Source organism: Gnatocerus cornutus, chromosome 2 (genome assembly GCF_029298725.1).
Source record: "Gnatocerus cornutus isolate USDA-ARS CGAHR chromosome 2, icGnaCorn1.1, whole genome shotgun sequence".
NCBI lineage: Eukaryota > Metazoa > Arthropoda > Insecta > Coleoptera > Tenebrionidae > Gnatocerus > Gnatocerus cornutus.
The window spans coordinates 9,919,522-9,940,135 of NC_142234.1; the positions used below are offsets into that span (position 1 = coordinate 9,919,522).

At 34.4% G+C, this 20,614-nt stretch overlaps 1 protein-coding gene across 1 annotated transcript; it reads left to right on the top strand.

The window, feature by feature from the left end:
• Positions 1 to 512: 512 nt before the first annotated feature.
• On the top strand, positions 513 to 2,446 carry LOC148178823 (uncharacterized). The gene is made up of 7 exons (XM_088029473.1): positions 513 to 531; positions 632 to 652; positions 716 to 754; positions 793 to 858; positions 938 to 1,006; positions 1,071 to 1,129; positions 2,194 to 2,446. The coding sequence occupies exons 1-7, from the start codon at positions 513 to 515 to the stop codon at positions 2,422 to 2,424; spliced, it is 504 nt and encodes a 167-aa protein (XP_087885599.1). The 3' UTR covers positions 2,425 to 2,446.
• The last annotated feature ends 18,168 nt before the right edge of the window (positions 2,447 to 20,614 follow it).

Genomic DNA, 20,614 nt, shown 5'->3' on the forward strand with positions numbered 1-20,614 from the left:
CTTTATTTAGAATATACCTACTACTTACTACTACTATTTTTCTAAGGCGTTCTTTAAGGTTTCTCAGTTCTAAATAATTCACGTTCTATCGTTTAAAGTTTTAAATATAAGATTTTCGAATTTCATCTTTATCAGAGGTTTTAATTTCAATTTCTTAAATTTTGCCTAAAAAACTTCAAAGACCTGATGGTTTTGTAAGCAGAAAATTAAGATTTTATAAAGCTAACTTTTGTTCTTAGGGAATCGAAATAATGGCAGAATTATTTTAAAGTTCGGAGTTAGTATATACAGGGTCCGCCAACACAAGTGTCCCGCTCCAAAATCGCTATTAATTATGAAGCTATAAAAAATTTTTTTTTTGTACCTACATGAAGACAAAACCAAGCGCTACAAACTGATGTGATCAGTTTTACTCTATGTGAACTAAACACAAAAAACTACGTTTTTTAAAAATCAAAATGAAGAAAATGGTGAGAAACCCAACCTGTCTTGTTTCATTTTTCACCAAAAGGATGAAAATTATATTAAAATGTGAATTAAAATGTGTGGTACCGAGATATTAAATAATTATCAAAAATGTATCATAAATTTTTGATTTTTTTCTAATTCCTTTTTTTTGAGCGGTTAGAAGCGTTATTCGCATTTAAAATTGGCAACTTTTTCTGAAAATTTGACAAATAATATATTGTATTTATTATATTTCTGCATTGGCAAGTTTGTATTAGCTTTGTCACAGTTTCTATTCGATGCATTCGTAAGGGTCCCTTTCATCCCTGTACCGTCTTCACCAAGGTGACAGTCGTTTGCATCTCTGCATACATCTGCATAATAATTATCGCGTTTTCCCATCGCAACCCCGTATGCAAAACATCCGGGATACCACCATTTAACGTACTCCGAAACAGAAGGGTAAAGTGTGACTGACAAGATTTCCTAGTACCCCAAAAGGGTCCCCGAAATTTAGTCAGTTGGTTCTCTTCGTCTGTGAGAGTGGTCGTTAAAAAAGGTGAAACTGTGGCGTCGCGACGCTCTACTGACCGACTTAATTAACAGAGTGGGGTGAAAATTAGGGGAATGTCAAGGTGAAGAAACCAGGGAATTAAAACACTTCTCTAATGAAAATTTCAAAGTAAGTCGTCGCAGCATTTTTCTCAAATTAATAAAACCAGCGTTTCGTTAATAACGTTGATACGTGAGACATAAAACTGGTAAAGCGAAGTATGAAAATAATTTGAGGCAGAGACTAAAAGAAAAACAGCGAGAAAGCGCTAATGTCCGCGGGTAATAATGCCTGAAAAATATATAAATTATGGGCTGCTTGCTCACAAACGTCTTCGTTTATTTTTATCCAGAACGCGGTATTAATTTTGAGAAAAGCTACAGCAAGGTTATAACTTAACATCTCTGAAATACTACACCGCCAACCATATTATTTTCATCTTTCAGAATTGCTTTCGTTATAATGTATTTTATTACGTTCACAACAAAGAAAGCTCATATTAAAATTTAATTTGGACGTGGGGCGGCGACGGGGGCTGAAACGCCCACTGAAAAATACATAGCACACGAGTCCAACTTTTAATCCTTTCGAAATGAAAGTTTTATTTGGCAATTTTATAATTATTGAGATTAGAATTATTGAGAGACTTCAGGCAGTGCGGACTTTTATCAAAATTTCTCAATAATTGTAAATTAATTTTCCCCACTTTTTTGCTAAGTAACTTTCCTCTACGTCTACTTATTGTGCTGTGCCAAAATTGTGTTCCATTAATACGTTTTTTTTTAACTTTTTTCTTGCACGCCCCGCCTTGGAAACCTAATCACTTTTCTTCTCCATCAATCCATCTTATTTTTTCTCTTATCCTCAGCTGTGCTCCCACATCGCGTCGTTCCCTTGATGGCTTTCTTTGGCGTTTTCCCGTCGTGTGAGCACGCCGAGCCCTGCACATCCATCTCGAGCTCTCTTTATTCCCTCCTCTCCCACCGACGCCACCGACGCCAGGAACGTCACATGTGCTCACCGACGCTGCCATTACCCGAACCCTCTCGAATGAAGGATAAGTGTATGCAAAATCATCCAAAATGGCATTTTAAATCACCAGAATTCTTGTCTTTATTCCTATGAAACCATTTCTGTTCTAATTGAAATGTTGACTCAACTGAATCATTGATGCGAAATTCTCTAAATTCCAGGGAGGTTTCCGGCGACCGCTGCCAAGATCAAAGCTTTATATGAAGGATGTGTGTGCGTTTGGACGGCGAGGGGTGGTGGTCGGGGGCGGCGAAGATGTTTCGCAGTGGAAGGCAATAAGTCTCCGCTCTCTCCCGAGAAAAGAAGTAAAACGAGAAGAAATAAAGTCGGGGACGGGGAAAATGTATGAGGAATTATTCCCGAATCAGCTCGAGCGAGCGAGGGAAGCTTAAGACGGAGGGAGCGTCGGGACGCCTCGCACACAAATCACCAGAGGAAATATATTATAATAAAATGAGATGTTGTACAGTCCATGCAACATGCGGCAAGGAATGGGAACTGGTCGCTGTTCTGGAATTTTATGCAGATCGAACAAAGGATATCACGATTTTCAGAAGATCTCAACAGCAAAGGTATAACTGTAATAGTCAAAAAAATACAAATTAAGCATTCAAGCTAAAGTTTGTGGTTGTAAATTATTCATATGAATTTAAATTTCAGATTCAGAGAACTAGAAGTATATTGGAAAAGTATAAAAGTACACACCTACAAACTAAATTTATTGATTAATAATAATAATAATAATATTTGATATTTGATTACTAAATATTTATAATGACTTAATACTCACCAGAACATAATTAATATTTATGCACTAATTTTCTAAACTTTATTAAAAAAAAATTGTCAAAAACTGCCATTTTGAATTCTTGATTGGTGATCATTTTAAAACTTTTTCTGTAATATTACAACTAAAGTTTAATTCATTTTTGCATATTCCAAGAATTTTAATACCATCATAAATCTCGTGCTTTCACGTAGTAATGTAAAAATATGTAATATTGTTTTAGCATGCTCAAAATACTAGTTTTGAAGAATCCAATTTTTTATGGATTTTACTAAATTTATCTGTATAATCACGTAAGTATATGATTTTGTAAAATTTTGGCCATTTTAATTTTAAATTTTGACCGGAAGGACACCTTTAAAAAGCATTAACAGAAAAATTAAAGCTGTCATTTGTACAGATTTTCTGTTGATAATATGTATTTAGACAATGTTATAAAAAAAAATTCTAAAAAAAATTTAAGAATCTTCCAAACGTACCTAAATGTAAAAATAAAATTAGTAAAAATTTTCGGATACAAAAAAAAATCAAATTCAAAATCACATTTAAGTTATCTTCATAACGAGATTTGCAGTAGTTAATAGCAACTAAATATTTAATGAGATATTCAGATTTCTTTTTGAAGGCGTTAAAAAGGTGCTAATAAAATTGACCGAGCCCTGGAAAAACGTAAAAATCCTGCGGCAGCAGGAAAGCGTCTAAAGTCTTCAGTGGCGGTGGTAGTGGCGGCACGCTCGTCGCGCTTAATTCGATTTGCAGGACTCTCGCTCTTCTGCAGATTGCTTTATTAGTGGCTCATTAAGAGGCGGCGTGGGTGTTGTTTGTAGTGCGCGCGTCGTTCTTCGTGATCCCGTAAATGAAATTAATTACCATTTCAACAGGTGGCAGCGTCGAAAGACCCACTCCAGAGATAACTAAGCCAAGAAAGAGTTCTCCTTCCGTCCGGAACGCTCTCCTTAATTGAACAATCTCTCGCTCTCATTAAATTCGCCTTGATTTCGTTAAATCTCCACCGTTTTCGCTTTATTTGTCCTTGTTTCTTTTTGCATCAATAAGTCTGAATCAATAGGTTTGGGGTTGGTACGGGCGGCGTGTGCCTGACGATCCAATAACTGCCACAATACATTCGGATTACAGTCAATTCACATACAAAGATTTACTTCTTGGGGGTTGAAAAAGGGGGCGAACGTCCCCGAAGTCGTTTACGGTGCGCTCTCTTCTTAAAGTTCGTCTTCCGTAAACTTTCCGCATGTGTGGGAGGGGTAAGGGGACGACCTTAAAGCTTTTCAGAAGACGTGTGTGCTGTGGATGCCACTCAACAACCCGTGAAATATTACAGAGAACAAAGTTCGCAGGATTTTGAGAGACGCTGAAATATTAGTTTTTCGATGCGGCAGGAATGCAGGAGGATGAAATGCAAGATTGCAACGAGGGCGGTGAAATATGGGATGGAAAACAAAGCCGAGAGGGGTGCAAACATACTCCACTTGTATCAAAGAGAAACCACGCAGCGCTAGGAAAAGATACGTTCGTCATAAAATTATGACTCTTCATTAATTCTCCATTGGCTCTCTTAATTCCCTTCTAAGTGTTTTAATGTTCCTAATAACAACGAAGTAACACATCCACCTGATATTATTATTATTACCTATCTATTATTATCTGTGTACCGCCCTCCCTCGATTACTTACCAGCACCTGCAACTTTCAAAACTTAAACGTTTCTCTTGGACCTCCCAGTGCCCACCTGCGTGAGAAAACGGCTTTATAATTTTTGTAAAATGTGTAGGTCATATAAATCCTTCATTCCAGGACGATGCGCCACCTGTAACAATAGCAGAGCGGACAGAACTACGTCAGAAATTTTTTTCAACCACCTGCGACCCCTCTTATAATTTCTCACCTAAGCACGAAAGCAACCCATTTCCGACAGGGTGGGATTTATAAGGTGGCAAACGATTTCAGGAATGAAATGTAGTAAATTTATCCGTGTTAATTAGAATTAGTGGAGGAAATGAAGAAGTAGAGAAATTTATAGGCACAATCTTCGAACATCAAAAATCGTTGTATGTGACGCACTATCGCTCCATTTTCCCCCGTCCGTTTTTCCAAGCCATTCAAAACACATCTTAGCTTTTCGCCCCCTTCCTCCGCCACATTTTCCATCTCGGATCGTTAAGGAAAGCTAAAGAATTGCAGATTTTCATATCGAATAGGTGTTATAAGCAAACAGGGCGGTAACGACTCGGCAAACGGCGTCAATTTATTTTAAATTGCATCGGCAAGTGCCTCGACAAAGGGAAAATGAAAAATAAACCTCGTAGCTTGTGTGAGCTTTTGAAAACTCATATTACGGACGATACAAAAGCGAGATTGTGACGACTAACTAAAAATAAGTTCTTCTCTCACATCAAAGACATAGAAAATATATCAATTTCCTTTGTGCAGAGAACGATCGAGACGAAAAATTCATGCTTTTGTTTGTAAAATGCTCATACATTCGGAGCTTTGAAGGTGTATAACAAGAACCTTAACAACGACGGCTATGATTGAAGATGCATGAGATAGGCGCGTAACGAGGACGCGGTAATGGGCGGTTGGAGAGATGATAAAAAGGTGACGAAGGGAACGTCGCCGAAGGGGTAGCGATAGCGCACGCACAAGAAGATTGTCACCACGTTAGAGGTAGAGCTAGTAGATGTAAAAAACTTTTAAAAATAATTTGCGAAAAGAAATCAAAAAGCGTTAGTTGGTAAACTCGAAGAAGATAATTAATTAGACTTTAGTGGTAGGTTGGAGCCTTGGAGTTAATTTCTTAATTTCTGTTTGCTTGTTGGTGTACAGTGTAGATGCATCATTTCTTCGTCATTATCCTGCAATATGTCAATTAGCGGCCCATCATCCCTCGCCTGTTTGCACAGTCCGCCTGTAAGTCAACATCGGTTCCGTCGTTCTCCTTGTCTTCTCGCAACCCTCCTGTGTATTGATTATCCTTCAAGAGGGGCGCAGTTTGTTTGCTTCGAACACACGACACAGCCGCTTCTTTATTATACGTAGAAATTCCGCATGCCAATATATAATAAGGATTCTTTTTATGGCCGCAGTTCGTTTTCCCGTTTATTTATACGAATCGATACATGCACTAGACAACAAGCATGGAAGGGTAATCGCGAAGATGTGCTCGTCCATCCCGACAATCGTTAAGGAAACGCTGTGTGTAGACAAGCGTGATGAAAAGAAGAGCTATGTGCTTTTTACATTTTTCATTTTGTTCGAAGAGATTATTTTCGGTACGCATGAGTTCACATAGGTATTGTTCTGTTTGTTTCCACCATCTTGGTGGAGATGTGTTTCCTGCACGCTCCTGCATCGATCGCGCCCTCTCCCCTTTCTTGCGCCCTCGACACACGCCACCCACAGGAATCCCAACACCACCACTTTTTATAATGACGCAACCGAACCAACGAAACAGGAACTTGAGGGCTTACGTTACGACACATTATTATATATTTCAACATTTACAGTTTGAGTACAAAATAGCATTAGCTAACTCCTGAGCAAAAGTTAATTTACCTTTATAAACACAGGATCCAACTAGTTCAATTTATTTTTTAAAACTACTTGCAACGGATCATTTTACAGCGTAACAACTTAGGACGTTCTTAAAGCTTATACGTGGTCTCAAATTCCTACAAATTATCAAAAATCAAAGCCCCCTTTTACAATATTAATACTTATACGGAGTGATCATTTTAATTTGTGATCCAAGCGGCTTTGACACAAATTAACGTAGGTCTCCCGCTAACAAACTTTGAAAGTGGTAGTACGCTAATAAATCGTCATGAAATAAGCATTGTTACATCCAGTCAGTCATTAAAAAGCGTAAATTTTAGATTATGTCCAATTTGGTAAAGTAACTCTCAGACATGATTCAAAGCAAAATCTCATAGCCGCCTAGATCGCAAAATAAAATGATCACATGATACAAACATACCTAAATTAAAAATAATTATTTTTCTAATTTGAAAACTAAATACAATATCCAAAAAGGATTCAAAAATTCTACTTATATAGCCAAAATATTGACAGAAGTCTTTGATTTTCCCTCGGTTCGTGTGTTTAAACGGCTTGAATCGTGTCCGATTTAGACATTGAATTAACCGTTCTAGAGCTTAGAGAATCTGCTAATGAAATTATAATTTCTTTCCCGGAAATTATTAATAAATTACAGTTGACAGTCTTTATTGATTTCTAGTCATATTTGTTACATTTTAGTACTGTAATAATCATTTACGTCGTAAGCTCGGGAACCAATATTTTACAGTAGGTACGGACTAAGCAACCGAAGGAAACTATACAAAGAGTACATTCTTCCTGGAACTATTTATACGTATTTTATTTCAAACTGTGAACAATTTGATTTTTTATTTGTGAGATTTTTCTGAAAAATAAGAAAAAAGTTACAAAATATCATTTCAGTCCAATAAAGAACTGCTGTACCGTAAAGCGCAATTTACTAGACTCAAATTAGTACTGCAAAGTAGGGAAAATGAACAGTATGATATCAAATAACAAAAAACAAATCAATAATGACTTACTTTGCTTCCTCTTAATAAACAATTAAAATGAGGTAATTATCATAGTAATTATTTATGAATAAAATTAATTCGTATTTTATACCTACACTATATTTCAATATAAGGTAATGATAATGACTAAAATGAATTGATTATACAGCAACATTGAACTTACTTCCTTTTACGTAGTTTAGATATCAAGACGATAAGTTTAGTTTTTGGCTTGACTGAAAAATATTTTGAACACAAATTACGTATTGTCAGCTTATAATGATGAATTAACGATATTTTTAATTATAATGTATTCTTTGCTTTTTTTTTAGAACATGGAATCGCTGTGACGACCGAATAAATCATAGAAGTTGGAGCAAAGAAAATCAGCGTAAAATAATATTTTTAATGTATAAAAAATATATGGTGCAAATTGTATCTAAACAATCGTTCCATTTATAACCTCCTTGTTAGTTCAAAGTGTTAATAAACGCCTTTCTCGTAAAGGTAGTGTACAATATAAATTGTCTTGATCTCGTTCCTTATTACATTTGTAAAAAATGCCCCGTTTCCACGCTGCGCTATTAGTCCATGTCCGGTCGGTAAAGTGGTCATCTATTACACCGTTTATTCCCTATTCCCGTTCCATCCTCTGAGAAAAGTAGCGTTGCGTGATCTGTTAACATATCCAGTAAATTTATTGGCAAACTTCAGTAATCAGCTGCAATAATTAGCTCATTTACTACTGCTATATTTGCCTTCACGCTTCTCTTTTTATTGCTACTACAACGCTTAGTTCTTCGCTTCGTGCCTGAAATAATTTAAGCCTCGAATGCCCTGAATTTATTTTCTTGCATGGTAACAAGTTGATATTGATATTTCAATTAGGGTTAGACTGAGTAATGTCTTCAGCGAGCTCGCGAAGACGAACCACTGGAGAAAAGCCAAATATCAGCAAAGTTCGTTGGAATCAATGAAAATTTTATATTTCTTTAAAAGCTCTGTGCTTAACAAACAGAAGAAAATTAAAATTACAAGAAGAGTGTCAACTTAACGCCCAATTTACCCTCTCATTTCGACCCATTTCCGGTCGGTAATTTTTCCATTTTTTCTCGCGTCAAATTGCAAGAATTAATTGTGAGGAAGCTGCAAACGACACACTCGATTAGCGGAACTTCGGGGGATTCAAATGGGGCGAAAAAAGACACCATCTCTTTAGCAAAAATTCTTATTATTCATGGTCCGACCGGTAAAAAGTTCAAGTAGTAAATTTCCAGGACAATGCATAAACACTCCATATAAGTGAAGTCAACAACACCCATTTACAAAACCATATTTATCACGTAACAAAACAGCAATTTATATTCTACAAACTCAACAGACCGACTCGAATGGATGGGGTTTTCCTTCGGCAATATTATTCTTCAGATGACACCTTCCCTTTGTACCCTTCGAAAATAATTCCTATTAATCCTTAACCCTTCGACTGTTACCTGGGCCACTTTAAGCCCGAGTCGAATTTAAATATTTATATTGCGGATGTGAATGAGCAGATACTTTTTATTAATTTTTACGTTCCCACACTCGATATGCAAAGCACATTATGCGTGCACCAAAACGAACGAACATGAATTATGGACGCAGATAAATCACAACCGAAAGCGATTGAAAAAATATTCATAACAAAAATAATTACAAACTTTAAAAAATTAACAGTTACAAATTCTACTTTCTTTTTCGTTGGTTAGAATACAAAAGAAATTATACTGCTTCTATTGACGAGGTTTATACCAAAAAACCGGAAATTCCGGGAGGTGCAAGCTGCGAACCGCTTGGCCAGGACAAACTAGTTTTAACTCAATTGCTGAAAAAAATGTTCTCATGACATGTATCAACGACAAAATTTTGAAAAAAATAAAATTAGAAAAATACAATAAATAGGTACATTCTCAAAAACAATTAGCTCAAAATTATATTGTTATATTGTTAAAATTATAAAGTTGAATAAAATTTTTACATCAATACTTTATTTACATTGGCGAATAAAGAATTAAAAAAAGGAAAGAAATTTTGTAAAACTTTCCACAAATTCTGCAATTTGCCGATATGTATATTAAAATCTGGAAGTCTGCATGCAATGATAAACAACTAATGAGAGCATCCCATAAAATGTTCTGAACGAAACTACAGTTAAAGTATCCAATTTACTACCAGAAAAATCAAAATTAGTTAACGAAAAAGAAAACCTGAGCAAAATATTTTTAATATTTTAAATCCTACAAATTTGTAAAAAAAATATGATACACTATTTTTATTTATGATACAAATTTTATTCACTCAAAAACATGATCGTGCTTAGCTTCGTCAAATGCGATAAATTATTTTTTCATAAATAAAATTTGTCTTTACTCACCTATATCGCAAATAACTATTATTTCAGTTTTTTAAATATTTGTAATCTTTTGTGTAGTTTTCTAATTAATTTTCTAAAATTTCTATAATTTTCAAACATTTCTGAAGTAGAGATTAAAGGACAAAAGTAAAATTTTAAATTTAGTTTTAGTCAATCTATTGGGGAACAAACGGTTTTACAGTAAAATCAGTTTTATATGAACTTTCGATGTCTAATATCAGCCATTGCTTTGATTTTGATCTGCTATCTTCAATTTAAAGCCTTCACATCTTAGATGTGCACTTGCTTATCAAATACTCTCGTTTAGAAGTCATGACTCTATCTCTTTCTAGATTTTTTTGTTCTTTCCGTTTTTTACACATTTTATTATTTTTGTCTTTATAAAATATTTTAGACTTCTTCATATATTTAAAGATCTTTTGATGTTTCTGATAATTTTTGGTCTTTCGCTTCGATCACCCAATCTTATTTCTATGTTATTTTTTTCTATTGCAATCCCTTTTCGTCTTCTTTGGAACAAGTTATATGTATCGCTTACACAGAGAGTTGAGAAAAACTTAAATCGTAAAATCCTTGTCGGACCACGTGTATAGAAGCCTTATTGCTTTCCTCTTTGATCGTACTTTGAATGTCTTCTCTTATTACTATGTTATATACTTATTACTTACATCTGTTAATATACTTTCCCTGTCTTATTTTTCCATGAATAGTAATAATATATTTTTATGTTAATTGTTGCTATAAACAATTCATTGATCTCTTTGTTCAGTAATACGTCTATGTACTTACATAATTTTATATCAACTTCTTTAAATAAACACCCAAAAATAGATTTACTTCAAACTAAACACCTGTTTGGAAGGTAATTTATTAAAAGCGTTTCCTATTTATAAATACTCGTATTTAAAACTATTCTAGATCAAAATTCATTATTCATATGAACTTAGTATACTTCTGTACTATGGTATAGAAAGATCAAAATTCATTATTCATATGAACTTAGTATACTTCTATACTACGGTTTATCAAAACCGCTGAAACAAAATCCACGAAAAATTTTTTCCCGACACTTTTCTTCCTTGCATTATAATTTATTCCTTGCCACCTCTCAGCCCATAATTCTCATTTTCTGCACCCCCCTCTTACACGTATGCAATCTCAACTTTCCCACCAATGTTTGTTTACGACACATTAATGCAAACAACTTCCCCAACAGTTTAGCATAAATTTCCAAGTTTGCGCGCTCTTAAACTCGCAATTTTTCAATTAATTTGGTCGAATTCGAGGCTGGTAATGACCCCTGTCGCCCACCCCACGTCGATAACCACCCCCTGTTTTCATGGCTGCCTGCCTTTGTTTTTCGATATGGGTGCATGTGTGTAAGGGGTGCGCTTGCGCGAATGTGGGAGGGAGTATGAAGGAGTTTTTTTCATGGCTTCGCTTGTCACATCCCGACGAGATCACAGGAATTGGAAGATTCTTAGTTAATTGGAGGGAGAAGTGGTTCAAGGTCGAGACTCAAGAGACGAATAATTAGTAAAGTTGCTTGGAATGAGTAATTTAGAAATGTTTGCCAGATGGATCGATAGAGGGGGTGGGTTTTGAGGAAATTGGAGTTTTTTATTAATAATAAAGGGTTTTTGAACAAACGATGGACTGGGGGTAGATAAATATTGATCTTGCTTTGTATTGAACGGAGTTTTTATGGATTTTGAATGTTTGACAGAATTGGTAAACATGTTTTATTGAGTGGAAAGAATTTAAAAATGTTGTAGTACACATTGTTTTTTATTAACTTTGTTTTATTAAAGTGATCGTAACCGAACTCAAACCACTCTGTGTGGCCAACTAAATTAGATCCTATCTCTCCACCTTTAATGTCTCAATACCCCTTCATAAAACTGTCTTTCTAACACATATGCCCCTTATCTCGACCTCAAGAATCTCAACACCGCCGAAATTACAAAACTTAACGATCTGTCGAGTCATTAGGGTTTGACGAACGATTACGACTTGTTAAAAGCCCCAATACAAATCATCTTTATCAAACACTAAAAAAACAATAAAACTCGATAAACTCGTCTACCGTTAATTGTGGAATTCTTGAGAATGTGTGTTATTTCTTAACCGTACTTAAAACTCACCCTACCGAAACAAATGTCATCCAAACAACATTTGAGAGAAAGGGTTGAGGAAGTGACGTGCCATCACACATGTGACTACCGAATTATCATACGAACAACGATCATCGTAGTCCTTAACGTCCTTTCATTGTAATAAATTCATATTTTATTGAGCCCCGAGTGAATAAATAAAGAGTGGTGATTAATGGTAGCGTGATATTTCATGTGAGCAATCGGAAAAGTTAGTGGCAATAGGAGGTGAAAGGTGAAAGAATAAATATAATATACCGATAGTTATTCTACAGGAATTCTAACACTGAGAAAATTAGAAAATAAATCTTTATTTTGAGTCTTTCTCGTTAGTTACATAAGAAGATTTATGTAACAATAAATGAAAAATTGTTCTAAAAATTTCGTGGCAATAAAACAAAGAAGGGAAATAAGACTACTTCAGCTCAAGATACTCTCTACATCGCTTTTAGCAGATGTTCCGATAACTTTCATTTATGCAACTTGGCTGCCGCCGACTTAATTTTGATTAGTTCTTCAGACTCTGTTAACTTCCACTCACCGCCGTCTGTCCAGGTCAGGGCCGAGGGCAGGCGTCCACCTATTCAAATATTTGAAATAGAAAAAATGACGTGTTAATCCTTCTACCCCCCGCTGACCCCTAATTAATTAAAACCCGCTGTTTCCAACATTTTCTTCGCATCTAATTATCTTTGATTGATAGCTCTTCGCCACCGCACTAATTGGAAACCGATTTCCTCCAATAGAAAAGCAAGCGATTGTTGTAATTTTTCGTCGACAAGCTTTAGATTGATGATGCAAAAAAAGTCGATGAAAGATGAAGGATTTTCTTCCCCAATCCGCCCCTGCACTCAGGAGGGAAAGAATGGAAGTTTACTGCTAGCTGCTCTAGATCAATACTCACATATTCCCCAGTCTACTTCGTGTGTTGTGAGGGGAACAAACATCGCAGTAGGCCCGGGTCAGCCATTTCGCATTTTTTCAAAGACGGAAAAAGACGAAATGACGATAATTATCGAGAATAGGACGTTGAGGACCTCATTAAGAGGCCGCAAGTTGCTTCGAAGAATCGGGAAATATTGTGGAGTTAATTGGGAAATCAACAAGTTGCAGGAGCGGCTTTGCACGAAGGCTAATTAATGCAGGGATAATTGGGGCGGCGAGGAGGCGGTAGCGGCGGCAAACGAGGAACAAACGAAGAGATTATTGACAAACAAGTCAATCAACTTAGGCCATTATAGATCTAACATTACTTCGATTATAGATAGGAAAATCGTAATGCACGTTTGCATCCAAAAATGAATTGCTAATGTTCGTTATTATTTGTGTTTTAATTAATGAAGTTTATTAACTCTACAAAACAAAAAGAAAAAGACAAATATAAAAAAAGTACTGCACTCTTTCTATTCTAAAAAATTTCAGAAAGTTTATGTTCAAAAAAAATCTGAATTCTAGCTCTAATTTTGACTAATTTAGTATTTAAAAATGCACTTATGTTTTATTAGTTTTAGACACACAATAGTTTTCTTTCTGAATATTTAACTCTCTGAAAAGGATCACAAAATAATTAGTTTTTCTGTTAATATTAAACAATTTGTAACAGGTCTTTCTTTTGAGAAAATTCTAAGGTTAAATCTTTAAAAGTCAAACTGAAACTATATACCAATAGATTTGTAATTGTAAAAGACTGATTTCAAAAATTTTAAATTTCTGTTATATAAATAATGAAAACATTTATTTATTTACTTATATTCACTAGTTTTTAATTTAATACGAGTTTCAATTGTATCTACATACATATCTGAACTTTTTTTTTAATAAAAATTGGATCTACCTATACTTAAGTTCAAAAACACATTTATGAAAATAATGTCGACTCCGTTTAATTGGGACAACCGCTTGATTAACATTTTATAAAAACGGAATCAAATAGGTATAAGTAAAATTTCTACTCTTCTTTAGGACAAAACATCGGATAATCGGGACAGAATGTTCCACACTTTTTTAGAAATAAGAATATGTATAAATCGCAACTTTTGAAATTCAGTGATTTTTAAGCTGTTTTAGACTGAAATTTAACATTTAAGTAGCTATTTTTTTCAAAAATTGGAGATGATCTTAAAAAACCGATTACTATTTCGTAATCAGAACGCTCTGTATATCCAAAAACGTCTTTTAAATCTAAGAAAAAAAAGTACTGTTGCCCAATGTAATCAATAGTAAAAATGTGAATTAGAAAAAAACATATTTTTATTTGAGTTTTTGCTGATCTCCGGTTTATAGGGACCTCCGGATTATTAAGATAAAATACATTTGTCCCTATTAAGCGGAGTCGACTGTAATAACAAAATGTAAAAATTTAGTAGTAGTAATTAATAAATAATATTGAATATTGAAAAAATTTTAGTTTTAATTTAATAAAAATAAAAAAAAAATAGTTTTGAAAATTTATATACATACATAATATATCGCACCGGTCATCGACATTAAAATGTTAAATTAAACTGTAAGTAGATAATAGCCAAATCACAACAAGATTTATCAAACTAAAAAACATTTCTTCCGCTTTTTAACAATAACACTATGATGACCCCAACTGCTTTCCGTGTCTTCTAACCACATTTATTTCAAACGTTGTTAGACATCAGAAAAAGCTCATAAATAACACACATTGATTCCGTTTTTGTTCTCTTTATTTAGATTTCATTCCACGATAGCTAAAACGATATTTAGGTTTATTCTAAACTCGCTATAATCGAAACTCTGGAATAACCAAACCCAATAATTTCGCCTGAAATATCTTCGTCTAGTCTTCATAGCGTGCCATCAATACCGAACAAACACATTCTACAGCTTAGTATAAAAGCAATTTTCGGCCATTTATCATCCTGCTCGTTTCATATCTCAAAGCCGACATTTCTGATAAAAACGTGCACTTACTGGTATTCAGTACACAATGTTTGTACTCTTCTGAAATGCGTTTTGTAATGATAAACCCATCAATCGATTGCAACATCGACACACTAAATGGCGAACTTTGCTAAACCCTCCCTAACTAACTTCCCAACTGATTGTTTCAGTAAGTCTCGGGGTCGGATATGTATTTCTAAAAACAAAACCATTTCAATTTGCATATTATCGTAATGTGTAAGTTTGAAATATCGTTTGTTCGCGTACCTGAGATCTTTTATAAACGACCGACGTGTATGCAAATGTCACTGCTTGCTATTCAAGATTTTAATTCACAGCTGCCATAACAATAACTATAACTACCCTAAAGATATGGTTAGGTGGGAATATTTTGTAAAATACCACGAGAGATATTGAATAAACAAAAAATAATTACAATTACAAGCAGGGAATGTTAAAAATGGACTCGTGAATCTCCAAATTGCATTATAAAACAAGTTTGGTAATTTTTGACCATGAGTTTTATCTACAGCCTTCAAGAAAACTTGCTCATTTCAAACTAAATTGCCCAAAAACTTGTTGTTTACATTTTACCCTCTCTTTGTTCCCTTTTCTCGCCACTTACTCCATTATAACTCATTAGGTGTTTATCGAACGAAATCAGGCAAGAAAGTTCCCGGGAAGCGTTGTTCCAGCAGGAACTCATTCCAGAATTTAATAAACACATCTCGGTTGTTTCCAGAGCGGGTGCACATGGCAGTCTTGACTGACTATCATTAGTTTGACGTGTCGCAGACCCACCCCGTAAAAAAAATCACCGTTAAAATCGTCTCCACGAGCTGCGCAATTTCCCACCCTCTCGTTTTCCTTCTAGACCATGACTGCTCTCGCTAAGAAAGATGTCAGTCATTTATCAAGCAGGCCTGGGGAATCATTTTCTCTCTAAGTGATATTTTCGGGGGTGCTAATCAGTCTTATGTAACCACCCCGATCAATTACTTAGTCTAGCAAAAGATAAAAATGGTTTGTGTTTTTTTTTGGCGTTTTTCACAATAATTTTTTGTAATGATGCAGCAGTACGTTTCGGCTCATAAGATGTCATCATCAGGTGTAACCAATAGGTACTCACTTGATTTACTTGTTTCTGTTGCACGTTACAAGTACCAATACAAACTATTGTAATTTAAACTTAATTCACAAACAATGATATGAGCGAGATTTCTTTGAATACATACCAGTACTGATACATACATAAAAATATCGAACTACCCCTAGCTTCTTCACGAAGGTACGACTGCTAGCGCCCTCTTGTAGTCAGTAGCTAAACTCTAGCATGTTACGGAGTTGCCTATACAGAGCGGCGCATGAAAGTTACAACTCGCAGGGTTGTCCAAATACTGTACCCGGATGCGTTGTGCTCGTACTGAATATTGCCACGTCGTACTTACGAAGAACACAATTTTAATTAATTATAATTACAACTAATTACAGTATCACATATAAATTGCCTGTCATATTATGAACCATACAGTTTTTGTAATAAAAAATTAAAATTGGTTATTGAATGAGTAAGCGCAATTTTGGTATTTTTAGAAAGGTAAGACAAAATTTATACACTTACAAACAAATAGTGAAGACTGAAGTCAGAAGCGACCTTTCAAACTCATGTTTTTTTAAAATAAAGAATTGAATAGAATTGCTTGCTTTTTTGAGGGGCATAAAACAATATTTTTACAAAAATATTAATCAATTGTCTGTTTTAACTGCATGTTTTTCCATTTTAATTAAAAAAATCGCCGATCCTAGCAACACTAGTAAACTTGCTAACCTTCTAAGTAATTATTGTAAGCAATTATTAAAAACTACGATTAAATCACTTTTGATTAACTATAACAGCTTCGCTTAAATTTAAAAATGGAAAACCGTTATTATCTTACAATTATTTAGATTTATAGATCCAATTTCTAAATCAATTCATCTCAACTAAATTTATGTATTACATGTCAAACCGTTTTTTTTTTGTTTCATTTTAATAATTATATTTAAACAAAATATTTTTGGTTTCAAATAATAACTACCAATAAATAATTAAAAATTATTCTTTTTAAATGATTTTAGAGCAAATAATGTAGATAACTAATTAAATTAATATAAAATAATATCAATTATCTGATTTAAATTAAATTATAATATATAACGCACAATAATACGACTACTGATCAGATAACTTGGTGTTGATATCAATCATTTTACTAACCGTTTCAAAAAAATATAATAAATAAAATACAATCATAATGATTTCAGATGCGTTTACATTTAATAAATTGGGTTTGTAATAATTATAATATAAGTTTATACAAAATTAAATTATTTATGTACCTACTTATTGTTACAATTTTAATAAAAATGTTAGGAAAAAGGAGGAAAGTCGTTTTTACATAAATTTTGTGTATTTTCAGTTAATTTTTCAGCATGTTCTTTCCTTAAAATTAAGAGTTTTGATTTGAGTAGTTTTATATATTTTGTTTTGACCATATACAGTCTATTAATTTTGCTTTATTTAGCCTTTAATAATCATATTTCTAGTTACTTTAACTGGCCTGCGTTTTATGCCATTTTAAGAGCAGAATTTTACGATTCACTGAGTTTATCGTCGATTTACAACACACTATGAACATAATTTTGAAATTGGTTTTGAATGTTTCTGCAATGTACAAGAAATCATATACCTTAATGCAGATTTTGTAACATTTAAATTTTCGTAGGAGTGTAAAACTTTCGTCTCCTCATTACTATAAGTACCACAACTTCGATGGGTTGATAAATAATAAATTTAGTAGGTATAAAGTTAGGTACTAGTTTTAACCTGTTTCACAAGTCCGATAATTGATATAACACTAATAATTCTATTATTCTAGTCCTCCAAATTTTAATCCGTTTATGTAAAGGTTATGGTAGTTGTAAAATGTGCAAACATAAGATAAGTTAGCGGTTGGTTCTTATTCAAAATTTTGCAGGCAATGCATGACTAAATAGCATTCTCCGTTTTTAAATCGAAGAATTTTTGGAAAACAAGTGCGTAATTATTATATAAGAGTATAATGGCACATTCTATACACGTCAAAAAAAATTATTTATTATCTTTTAAAGTAAATAATATGATTATTAAATTGACAGAAATGAGAGCAAATACAAATTTATTAACATTTAGAAAGCCAAGTCTGCGTTGTTGTCATGGGAACTTTCTGGATCAAATGAGCAAGTAAAAAGCACTTTAATAGTGCAATGTAGCTTTTTTAAAATTGAAAAAACTGTCTAGCGTTATGTTGCACTTACAACGTGGAATTGCTATACCTCCCGAATTGTAACTAAACGAAACATGTAAATGAGATCGGGCCAAACTTTTATTAGTTTTTTTTTGCAATTTTGCAATTTTTTTCCACTTCACCAATTATAAAATCCACACTATTCTCTTTCTCCAGAACTGCTATTTAACTCAACAAACCAATTCAACGCGCCTGAAATTAATTGCCTTAATTGCAGAGCAGCTGCTTGAAATCAAAATTACGTACTTATTATACATGACATAACTCCTCCAATTTGTAATCTCAACCTGATTAGCTCGCTAAAGATAATTACAATTATCGCAAACACGACATCAACTTGTATCCAATTAGTACCACACTACCATCATTACGTATTAAGCTCCCATTTACTAGCGATAATGATAAACTTATAGCCTCAAAAACCCAAATTTAACACTTAAAAATTATGTCTGAAGACGTGTCTAATGGTGGGCTTTTTCTCACGGCTGTTGAGATCTCTCCTTTTGCACAGGTGTTCCATTATATTGTTGATTATTGTTCGTGTCCTAACCTCGCTTTAGCGAAGCGAAATTGGTAGACATTATGCGAAATGAGACACCCCTATTACCTGCAATGACTGTAATTACTGGCTTGTTTGCATAGTTAATCGATATTTTGGCAAATGATTGTGTAATAATATGGCGGCGGAAAAATTGGAGCAATTTGTGAACGGTCGGGAAATTAAAAAGCCGGAAAATGAAGCGAGATCCATATTTTCATCGTTTTAATTTACCGACGTCCGTTGCAAACCGGCAATTGTGTGTTAAATCGGTTTTTCGGAGTCGAGAGGCTATTATTAGAGAAATTGCAAACGTTTTCGGTGTAATGAACGTTTGCGAAGATGGGACGCAACATGGCGAGCCGCTAATGCAATGAAAAAGTTATTTCAGGAAATTTACTAAAAGATGTGGCGTCTCTTGCTGCAATATATAGAAACATAATTTAGATCTCTTTTTTACGACTTTGCAGTGATTTTATAATATCTTCAACTCATCCATTTTTTCCAGTTCTGAGTTATGTCCGCCACCCCATCGCCGCCGCCGGCTCCACGAAGCGTGCTGATAAGTACAACAGTTCAATATTTGCCGATTCAATTTCCTCCGTTCGTATTCCTTGCATTTAAAAATCTCCATTATGTACATAACCCAGCAGTTTTTAATCAAAGTGTCTTCGTCTTTTATCGAGCGAACGATGGTGCAATGCGGCCCTCCGATAACGCTCCCTAAAAAAGGGGTAAAAATGTCTTGTCAGATGCCATCAACATCCCTCGCCTGCTTCTGACTCCCCTAAATCTACGACAGAAGCAGCGACTCAGGTGACCCGCTAATAGCCACCACTTTTGCATTTTAATCGAAAGACAACGATGCTCCTGACTAATATTTATTTCTATGGTTTTTTTTCTAAATTGTAAGGGGATTTGTGATAAACAGTGATAGGGTGGTTTTTCGGGGGTGCGTCTCAACTTGGATCTATTTCGAGGTGAAGCGACCCTTACCGTTATTTGAATTTTAAATGCGGAATTATTGTCCTTTCGGAAACAAAAAGTGATGGCACAGTGCCGTGTAGGACTCAAAACGGCATTTTAATGAGCTTTGCAGGGATTAGCAGAATCGATACAATGCAGGAAGAACGAAAAGTTTAGATGGGAAATGGTTCGACACGAAAATGGCTTTTGTGGATCAAATAAGAAGTTGGCTATGGATCATGAAAGAAATTAAGAGTTTTTAAGAAAAAGGATCTCAATTTTTGTAACAATGAGATGAATTAGCGTTTAGTCTTCTAAATTTTCTTTTATTTTTTTTTCACAAAATCAAATTTCTTCAAAAATTCCTATTTGTGAATCATTTTGAAGTGTCGATAAATAAATATTGACTTTCTGCTAGTTTCTAAAGTCTTAACGCGTATTTCCAGTGAAAAATTATTTCCGCTGCAATTTCTGCCCCAGGCAATAGAAAACCCCTCGCTTCACCCCTTTTTTCATCTGCACCCATTTTCCAACAACCTGAGCTTAGTTCTGCGTTAATTATAACTCGCTATTTCCGTCGATGCTCTCCACCGAGAGAAGCAAGGGTTGTAATTATCACGTTTGATTTACTGTGGAGTGGTGTAGCAAACCTTGAAAGAAAGGGTTGGATGCGTCCTTCTTTAATCAATAAACCCTTTTCTGCACCCTAATTCCCGGCAGTGATACCCTTTTTATGTTTCGATTTTCACAATTAACCAGAGTGGAAGTCCTAACGTATAAAATGTGACCCAACAAAAAATCCGTCACTGCTTATCGCACACAGACTGTCTCGAAAAGCTGTAAAAATATGCATCTAGGTAAGTACGAGGATTTACGATAATCACCTGCCATATTTTTTCAAGTAGCGTTAGTTCTGTCGACT